The 10547-nt window shown below is 51.9% G+C and overlaps 2 protein-coding genes across 2 annotated transcripts in view; one reads left to right on the forward strand and one right to left on the reverse strand.

Moving 5' to 3' along the window:
• Window positions 1-253, reverse strand: part of Pmar_PMAR022603 (hypothetical protein) — a gene marked incomplete at both ends in the record, with an annotated part of 375 nt that extends 122 nt beyond the window's left edge. The window contains 2 exons of the mRNA XM_002784911.1: window positions 1-117; window positions 157-253. Of these exons, the coding sequence (XP_002784957.1) occupies window positions 1-117; window positions 157-253 (214 nt within the window). The remainder of the gene's footprint in view (window positions 118-156) is intronic.
• A 1140-nt stretch (window positions 254-1393) lies between these two features.
• Window positions 1394-8263, forward strand: Pmar_PMAR022604 (gag/pol/env polyprotein, putative; the record flags this gene model as incomplete). The annotated part of the gene is made up of 1 exon (XM_002784912.1): window positions 1394-8263. One exon carries the CDS (start codon window positions 1394-1396, stop codon window positions 8261-8263), a length of 6870 nt encoding a protein of 2289 aa, XP_002784958.1.
• Between the last annotated feature and the right edge of the window lie 2284 nt (window positions 8264-10547).

A 10547-nucleotide genomic window follows, 5' to 3' on the forward strand; every position in this document is an offset into this window, starting at 1 on the left:
TATGGGAAATACCCCAACCATGAAGAGAATCTAAAATCGTCAATAATTGCATGATGACAGACAGAATAGTGGCATCTTCCCGAACTGTAGATCGCCGTCGGAGCCACTCGTAAAGATCTAAACCACCAAGTTCGGATACGATATAGGTCGCATCACAGTCCTCAAAAACGTCGAGGATCTTGGGCACACCATCAATGTCAAGATTCGCAATAAGTTCCATAGTTTCCGCCTCTTCTGGGCCGTGCCCTGCCATATCCGAGATACAGGGGGGGATCGTCTCATACGGGGGCTTCTCGATAATCTTCAACGCGACGGGTCTTCCAGTTTGTCGACATATTGAGCGACAAACCTGCCCGTACGCTCCTGCCGCTATGGTAGACCCGAGCTGGTAGGAAGTATCGAAGGCCGTGAGGGCGGCATCACTGACTACTCTCATAGGTGATGTTGGAGGAGTAGTGCAACATGTACTGCATGGGGAAGACTCTTCAATGGTAGTAGCGTCTCGTCGAGGTTTTAGAAAGGATAGTTGCAGTCGAGGAGTTACCGAGTCTTCTTCTTCTTCTGAGGGAACATTGAGGGCAGCAGTCATGTTGAACGCGGAGGGGAAGGGTAGTCGAAACGACAATACTTCGACCCTCCGGGGCGCGAAAACTGAAGAGAATATTAACCGAAGTGAGAAGCAAAACTCGATGAGCGATGGATTTCCCGTTGCTGCGTTGAAGCTACTTTGAAAATCCCTTTCGGTCTCGGACACTCCGCCTTCTAAACGGCTAGCAAGGTAAACACCAAAAAACTCGACAACTTACGAATCACAAACAAGGTAACGTCTACTAAACTCCGTTAAACGGCTTGCTGAGGTAAGTGCAAGGGAATTTCGCTGCTCTACTCTGACGGCAGTCCTCTGCTAGGAGAACAAATTCTTAGAAGTCTGTAGTCCTCGAGACTTTCATGTACAACCACAAGTTGACTTTCATGCCGAGTAAAAGAGACCTCACACACTCCACGCTGTCGTCCTGCCTGGTCGTCGAAGGGAGCACGTCACGGAGGCCGCGCGCGTCATTTTGATCGATATGATGAGAAGTTCCCTCAACGGAACCATCTCGACTTCGTTGAGATATTGTAAGAATACTCAAGAGCGCAAGGACAGTAAGCTGAGACGCACCATTTGCGTATCATACAGTTTCATTTGTCGTCTCGCTCGTATCTCATTATTATCGTATATTCATCTACAATACCTCATCACAACCACTGGAGGTTGTGTTGCGTTGGGCTATTATTGTGGTGTCTACTTCCTCTATACACGGAATTTTCTACCGGGATGACGAAGCAAAGTTCATCCCGAGACCTTAGACGCTCGCCGAGATTCACACCATTGAACGGAGATGACGAGCCAATGACCGGTGGCAATAAAGAAGATGCAAGGCCTCAGAAGATCGCGCCGGAGGGTTCGTATATATCTGGTACGGTGAAGGTGCCCCAGAAACCTACCCCGAAGGTGCCTCATGCATCGGCTACGGAGGCGGAGGTTACATCACCTGACAAGTCCTTCGAAGATCTACCATCTGCCGGAAGCGAGCCTTCCATTCAACACCATGCTTTCCAAGACAACCTATTGTCGAGAAGTCCATCCTTCAATTCTACTGCTGCTCGGCCATCCAAGGACAGCAGCTCTAGCGACTCTCACGCTTCTCATAAGTACGAGGATCGCCCTGATGAGACCAAGGCGGCACACGTCTCGACACCCTCTTTCCGCCCAGGTGAAGCTGGAAGGCTACCTTCATCTGATGTGAAGGTATCTGTTGTCGACATTCCCTACAAGACTGGTAACCAAACTGATCAACATCTTCCTCAAGGTCAAACATCAAAAACTGAGGGTCTCTATGGTTCGCCGATTGCTCTTCCCATTAGCAATCTTAACTATGCCAACGGTCAATATGGTCAACCCCCTCTTCAAGCTCCCACTGTGGACCATGCCAACGGTCAATATGGTCAACCCCCTCTTCAAGCTCCCACTGTGGACCATGCCAACGGTCAATATGGTCAACCCCCTCTCCAAGTTCCCACTGTGGACTATGCCAACGGTCAATATGGTCAATATCCTCTTCAACGTCTTCATCTGGGCCCGGTCAACGCTCAGTGTGGACATTATCCTGTTCAAGTCCCCTACGGTCCTCTCTCCATCCCCTACGTTGGCTCCGATCTCCCAGTATCGACTGACGCTCGAGGTGATGGTCGACGTGGTCTAAGTTTCTACCCAGCCTCTCACAGTCGTCCTGCTGTGATGGGAAATGTCTATGGTGCCACATCGTCGCTTCCGTGGCAGGAGTACGGTAATGGTCCTCTGCCGGTGCCTCCGCTAACCGGCCAGAATCCTAGTTGTGCTCCACCATCTAGGGCACCAGTCCCATTCCAGGATATCGGCTACGGCACTACTGGTCCACATCCACAATATGCACTGTATGGTCCTCCACCGCAGCTAGGGCATCAAGGAACGGTACCTGCGCAGGTTCCTACCCACCATCACAATCCCTTGGCAGGGGGTGACTACTCTGGTGTCCATCAGTTCTCTGGTCAATCGTACAACCCGTATGCTAAGGAATTCCTCACCGAGAGTCAGTTGAGAGATACCAATCGACGGGTCGAGTCTCTCATCGCCTTATGGCGCAAAGATCACCAGCCATTCACAGGCGGGCAAGGATCCAGTGTACCCAAACTCATACATGATTGGACGACCTTTTGCTCTACGCAATGGTTGGGTGTGACTGATCCACCAGCGGTTCGAGCATTCATGGGTGGTGCTCTCTCCGTGAAGCTTAGCGCAGATATTAAGGCGGCATACGAGTCTTGCCGTGTGGCAGACTTCTGCTCTCGGTCTTACCATCACTCCTTGATGCACTATGCTTTGGCGTACATCCGAGCTCATCATTCGGCACCAGTCTCAGCTACCCATATTCTACAGAAGTTCCTGGCCAACAAGCAGAATGGTCGTCCATTGTCTGTTTTCCTTGACGAGATCGAGACGGCTACTTGGGAGATGCGTTTCATCTTCGAGAGCAACCAGCATGCTCCACTTGATATCGGCTATATCGCTAGCAGCATCATCATCGGCTTGGACGAGCCTCACAATGGTACGTTCTATGATGAGATTAAGTCTCGGTATGGTGAGGGTATGCCCAATACGTTTGATGGCTTGGCAGACGTCCTTCGAGCTCTACGACGAAGGGTCTTCGTGTTGAGCACTGGTATGAGTACGGGTCTCAAAAAATCTGTTCCACAACATCAATTACAACCTTTGGTCAACCAGGTCTCTGCCGTTCCGGGAGGTTCCACAGCATCTGTGAAGACGTTGGAAGGGGCTGAAGATCCTCCCCAACAACATTCTGATCATCGGAAGAAGCAGTCTAAGTCCGACTTCTGTAAACGGTGCTATAAGGGAGCTCACTCGGAGGAGGCATGTACTGCTGATGAGCCCAAAGACCTTTCCGTCCGGTGCCGTTGTGGTAGTCGCCGACATGCAGTCGATAAATGCCCTCTGGATCAAGCTAAGGTCAAGTGCTCTCGATGTCTCGGCGCTGAAGGCCTCCCGCAACAGCAACCTCACAGGAGTGGCGTCTGTCCCTACTCTCTGCAGCAGATCCAAAAAGCTGGCTCTGGCGGTCAATCGGCTACGGCTAAGGCTGTCAATCCCTCCCCGGCTGCTGCTCACGCCAAGTCCGTGCTGATTGTTGATGGTCATGTCACTGGAGGATCGCACGGTGCACAACCTCACATACCCTACCCCGAGATCTATGCCGTCGACATCGGCGCACAAGTTAAGCTGAGCTCAGTGGCTGTCTCCCAAGAGCTCCGCTCCCCTATATCTGTCGCCTATCCAGATTGTGCGGCATCGGTGACTGCGTCTTGCTTGTGGGACTCGGGTGCAACGGCAACGCTCGTCAGAAGAGACGTCATTCAACTCCTCGATGAGAGAAGCCAACTCCCTGCCTTGAGCAGGGTCATGAGTGTGAGCCCGACAGTGGGATCAACGCCTACAACAGAAGCCATCCTTGCTGATAATCGCACGAGGATCTCTATACAGGGCACGTGCAGGCTAAGATTAGCTACACGCAATGCCACGGCTGAACTCGACGTCTTCATTGTGGACCAGTTGGGCTGTCCCATCATCCTCGGTGTCCCGACTCTGGCTGCCCTCCGGGTGACCCTATCCTTCAGCGACAGCAGTATATCCATCACGACTGGACAACAACCACGGGAGTCGTCCACATTACCCATCGTAGGACAGTCTGCTACTATGGAAGTCGCCAGTCTGAACGCTGAGACCAGCTCTATCCAGACGGTACCCGATCTACCACCCTCTCAGCTCTCTGCTGTGCTACACCAAAGACTTCTTCCATGCACTACCCCTTCGGACTGCATCACTATTGAGACTACACGTTCAGGTCGGTACGCCGTGAACTTCAAGTCGGACAAGCTTGAGAAGGTTGCCGGGTCCGGCTGGTCAGCTACGGTAGCAAGAGCCAGGAGGTGTACCAGTCGCAAGTCAGGGTCTGAGCTCAGACTTATCCAACAAGCCCTTGACAAGCTCAAAGCGTCTCACGGTGTCAGTACATTGACTCTGCGCTCATTGTCTGTTCCTCCACCGAAGAGTGCGATCGCTAAACTGTACTCTGGTAACGAGCTCATCAAGCACACGCACTTATGTCAGGGTGACTGGCTTCACAGACATCATCCCGTCTTTGTCCCTAGCCAATTCGTCCTCAAGCCCTCTAGTGTAAGCACCCCATGCAGGATAGTCTTCGACTGTCGTGAAGTCAATAAAGTTCTCTCTAAGCCCAACACTACCCGCTGGGATCTACTTCACTACCTCACCTACTCGTGCACCGTCCCTGTGGTGAGCTATGGGGACTTAGCCAAAGCCTTCAACCAGGTTTTGCTTACTTCACGCTCTGCTGGGACCTGCTGCACTGTATTGAGGAGCCCTGACTCTGGTCTGTTCACTCTCGTGGTATGGTGTGTCATGCCTTTCGGTGCATCACCTAGTCCCGGCGGCTTGGAACTGTCGACGGCCTACATTGCACTCGAGAGTCGCGATCTTTATAGCCAACTGGCACCAAGATTTGATGACGTCTCTCCCAATGGGACCTTACGGCTCCCTGAGTTCTATCAACATCGAGACTTCGACCATGCACGCCCAGTTCTTGAGTCTGCCTTCAACGACTCCCCAGAGATTCGTTCGGCACTCTCTGCTACTCTCCCGGAAGATTTGGGATGGAGAGACTATGTCGATGATTGGTCATGGGGCCTATACCACGTGCGGCAATTGCACTGGGCGAAGTCCGTCTTCACAGGAGTCGCTCGGTTCCGTGGGTTTTCCTATGCCGAGGGTAAAGAGAACGACTCCTGGCAGGTAGGATCTGATGCACCCCTACTGGGCTACCACCTTCGTGATGATCGGCTCTGCACTGTCATCGACGTACCCGATCTTGCGTTCGGAGCCACGAAGAGAGATGTGAGCAAGTGTCTATCATCTCACTATGATCCTCTCGGACGACACATCGAGCTCAGCATGTACAGCAGGGGTATTTGGCGTCGTGTGGTCTCATCGATAAACACATCAGCTGTGGCTACTGACCTGTCTTGGCGATGCCGAGTGTCAACAGAACTCATCGAGGAGGTGAATGATTGGCTTCGACTCGCACGAGCTGCCCCACCTACGCCTCGATATATTCCACTCCACTCCGGCCCATTCTGCGATATCCCTTGCTGTATTGCTATCTCTTGTGATGCTAGCAACGCTGCCTGGGCAACGGATACTCGCTCCAGGTTAGGTGGTGGTCCACTGAGCCCAAGGTTGAGAGGCCGTGGTGGTATGTTCCCTGCACCCGCATGTGTATCGACTAGTTCCCTGTCGGCAGAGGCCACGATCCCTCGCAAGGAGCTCCACGCCCTGGTACAGGCCGCAGCCGAAGCTCACTACTTGTGCTCGACCCTTGGCCTGGACAGGCGCCTTGGTACTGAGATCTATATCATGAGTGACAGCCTCATCAATATACAGAGACTGTCATGGCTCGCCGGTAAGAGCAAGGACGCTGCCTCTGTTCACATCGGCAAGAAGGGCAAACACAGATTCTCAGAGAACGATCTCAACAAGCTCATTCAAGTGCGAGAACACCTGTGGAGGTGTGTTATACCGGTAACTATCATCCATGTACCGTCCGCTCTCAACTTGGCCGATAATGCATCAAGATGCTTACCAGTCTCCCCTACAAGCTCACAGCTCAGACTACTCGAGCTCCTCCTGGATCGACCCTTTGAGCGTCCACGTTATGTCCCACCTAGTGGTCCTGACGAGAAAATCGACGACCTGTCCGATGCGGTACCGGCGTGTGGTGAAGATGAGCTCTTCGATGACGGAGACGAGCCGACGTTATTCATCGGGGCCATCCATGATAATGCGCGGCCCGGCGCCATACCTCCTCCTTTCCAGCAAGACGATTCGCTGCCCGTGTTCTCCGCTGAGGAAGAGGAGAGTCTCGACACCGAGCTTCAGAGGTTAGTCAGTCTCGATGCTTTCTACTCGGCTATAGTTTCCTATCTCAAGGATGGCACTGTCAACCCTCCCTTTTCTCCGGCTCGGATAAGACGTGTATCTGCCTGTTATCAACTCGATGACCGCAATCGGCTCTACAAAGTCACCCTCCAAACCCCCACGGGGGATATTATCCGACAACGCGTGGTAGTCGCCACGGGTGCTGGCCGCAAGCTCACCTATCGTCTGGTGGTCACTAAGCACATTCTGTGGAATCACTTGGGTACCAAGAAGCTCACCCTGAAGCTTGCTCGTGAGTATTTCTGGAAGCGGATGGAGGCCAGTGTGAGATCTGCGGTTGCCACCTGCCTACCCTGTGTACGAGCTAATGCCACCAGGAGGTTTCGGTCATCCGCTGGAGTGAGGAATGTTCAGAGCTTGAGGCCCTTTATGGTGGTCGGCATCGATTTGTACCTGCCTGGCCTACGATCCGATGACAGAGAGCACAGGAATAGATCCCCTGGTACTGACGTTACAGCTATGCTACTGATAACATGTACGGCTACTGGTTTCATCAAAGCGTGTGTCATCCGAGGATCGGTAACGGCCCAGACCGTCTGTGAGTGCTTGGAGGCCACCTTCTCCAGTTCTATCTTTCCAAGTATTGTCCTGTCGGATAATGACGCCAAATTCTGCGCCCAGGTGACTCAAAGATGGTGTCGTAGTCGGCACATTGTCCATTGCTTCGCTCCTGTCTATAGTCCTCTATTGTGCCTATGGGAGCGCGGTCATAGGGAAGTTACGAAACTGCTTCGTGCATGCGTTGAGGACAAGATCAATTACGGCGAAAAAGCCTGGCATACCATTGTACTGGAGTGTGTGAACGTCTTGAACGGCTCCCCTTACGGCTCTACAACTTGGCTCTCTCCGAGGATGTTGGCCTTCCCCTACTTCTCTGAGTCTGAGTATTATGGGGGGGACCCCTCTACTGACGAGATTCTCAACAAGATGTCGATGTTCACAAGCCCAGCAGAGGCGAAGAAGCTCCGAGATGAAGGACGCTCATCCTATCGACTCAAGCTCCTTCACTACCTCCAGCATTGGGAGACCTACCGTCAAGCTTCCCGGGCACGAGTTCTAGCTGACCAGGGGCGTGAGTGTGACCTGCAGGCCAACGACCAGGTTTACCATCTTACGAATGCGTCAGCATCAGCTAAGCTCGCGTCACGTGTCCAGGGTCCCTATAAGGTCGATTCACTCGAGCCGGGCCGTGCGACTGCGATTCTTTCCAGCCCAAACGGTTCTAAGTTCCGTGCGTGGGTTGGCAACCTGATAAAGGTCCCTTCCAATGAGTTCGTGGATTCGGTGCCGACAACGCCACCTTGCCCGTGGAGCTTAGATGGGTTGCCTCCGGTGGCGGTGCTCCCTCCTCCACCTCGACCTGTCCCGACGTGGCCGCCTACCTTCCTTACTAACTCTACGACGAGTACATCGACTACGATGCCACCCAATAATGCTATGTCGGCTAACTCTTCCTCACCAGTTCTGCCAGTGGTTTCAGCTCCACTTCAGGAGTCGTCAACTACTGCACAGCCTCAATCCTACAATCCTAACGCGATGTGGCCCTTCAACGACTCCGATACCGTCGCTGCCTCTTCCTTGGAGCCTAACAGTGCCTGTCCTCCGACGACTGAAGATATGGAGGTTGTCATCCCGGATTATCTACCTCTTTGATGATGATCATCGTGGTATTTTTGATCTCTGTATATCGTATTATTGCATTCTACTTTGATTATGCTGCATGTCGTGGCGGGAGAGTTCCCTCAACGGAACCATCTCGACTTCGTTGAGATATTGTAAGAATACTCAAGAGCGCAAGGACAGTAAGCTGAGACGCACCATTTGCGTATCATACAGTTTCATTTGTCGTCTCGCTCGTATCTCATTATTATCGTATATTCATCTACAATACCTCATCACAACCACTGGAGGTTGTGTTGCGTTGGGCTATTATTGTGGTGTCTACTTCCTCTATACACGGAATTGAGAACAAGTAAGATGTCAAGTGGCGTCTCCCATTCAGCGTCACAGATCCTCAGTCGTTACCTCCGACCACCCGCTTGTGGTCTTGTGTTGACATTATCCGTGTATTGACATTATCAGGCTGTCGGTGTCAATGCGCAGATACTGTCTCGCAACAGTTCCATCAAGAAAATTCCTATCGGGATGAGTCACCATGAGCCTCATGGCATGAAGGCGTGTTAGATCCCGTATTAATTAATCACTACCATTGTCTGTGTCGTCCCGTTCGGGCGAGCGAGTTATAGATGAAACGCATGACAATGGAGTGATATTGCTAGAAAAGGTTTGTGTAAGCCCACCAAGGCCCTACACTTGTGTTACAAGGAGTGGTTAATTCTATATGGTGACAGCTGTTGACATCGAGAACGCTGAGACCTACGCTGAGCTTACGAGGCTACGCGGTACCTGTAGAGCTTGCCGCACAAAGAAACTCAAAGAACTGCGTACTATACGAGCCGATATCTGTTCGGTCTCAATTGATACGAACGAGGACGAACAAGCAGAACTGTTCGAGAGGGAAGCTATTTTGGAGGCTGAAATTAGCTCGATGGCTCGTCTGGCAGATCTATGCTCCACCCGTATTGATTCCTTGGCTACTGAGAGTTGCACAGCGACATCTAGCTCAACTGCGCTAGCGGTGACTGAGAGCAGCTCAGCTGTGGAATCGTTGGTTGCGGTGATTACTGATGTCCTGAATAGAACATCGGCTACAGATAGAGGGTCGAAGTCATCTCAAACGAGTAAACCTTCCCTCACTGACGTGAACAAGTTCAACATCACTTCAAGGATTCTCAAGGATGAACACTTATTATCTACTCATTTCCGCCGATTGGAGGAGGTTTTCTCAGCTGTAAACTTTGGCGTCATGGAAGGGGGTAACTTCATACCACATCATCACCTGCAAGCACCATTGATAGAAAAGTTACTGGAGACCCTGAAAAAACATGATAACTTGGTGTCAGAGGTTAATTGTTTGATCGACAGCCGCGGACATGACTGGCAGCATATTCGCTCGTCCTTGCTGAGCAAGTACTGTAACAGCGTCGCGATTCGACGGGAGTTCAAGAAGCGTGTCGCGAAGCTCTCATTCAAGGGACCGGCGGACATTGAATCAATGTCATTGATGGGTTCGTGAGTCAACTTCGAGATCTCCGCACTCTCTACATGAGTATCAACGCGGGGTCGACGGTGAAAAACCGCGACTCGGAGGGGCAGTTCGATGAAGACACTATCTTTGTAGACTCGGTTCTTAGATGCCTCCCACAAGAATTGTTACTGCAACTGATTAGAGACGTTGTAGCCTCTTCCAAATACTCATACCCCCAGCGAGCGGGAGTTGATTGGCAGCTGAGGCTGCCCTTCGATGGGCTGATCGGCGAGGCATCGTTAATATCATGCTTGATAGAACTCTGCTATTCCCACGTATCTGTCGCGGAGATTCGGAAGCCTCGACAAGATCAGGGATCGGTGGGTCCCAGCAGGGATATCCGTGATAGAATGCAAGTTGTGGGAGAGGCGTCTAACAGCTTAGAGGGCAAGCGGGGGCCGAGTCCTTACAGAGATGCTATCAGTTGGGCCAAAGGTTTCCTTGTCGTTCTTATGGTGATGGGGCGTGCAGTGGATAGAGCAGACCGCAATAGCTCAGGTTTTTCTGACGCGGAAGACGTTCGCTTCTTGATATCTAGAGGAGGGCGTCGATACGGTTTACTAGCGTTTACTGATGAGAGAAAGGCCATGTCCACGATACAAGAACATTTTGGCGACAAGAATGATTTCGGCGTCGTGAAGAAATTCGACGTCGCATTCAGAAACTCAAAAAACGAGGTAGGTCGCAGCTCGCAGTAGGCGACGGCTACGACCTTAGAAGATCGCCTACATCGCTCGCAATTTCGGTCAGCAGAAGCAAGTTGACCTCAGAGATTCGAGTACAGCGCTG

Source organism: Perkinsus marinus (assembly GCF_000006405.1).
Source record: "Perkinsus marinus ATCC 50983 genomic scaffold scf_1104296934368, whole genome shotgun sequence".
NCBI classification, from domain to species: Eukaryota; Perkinsozoa; order Perkinsida; family Perkinsidae; genus Perkinsus; species Perkinsus marinus.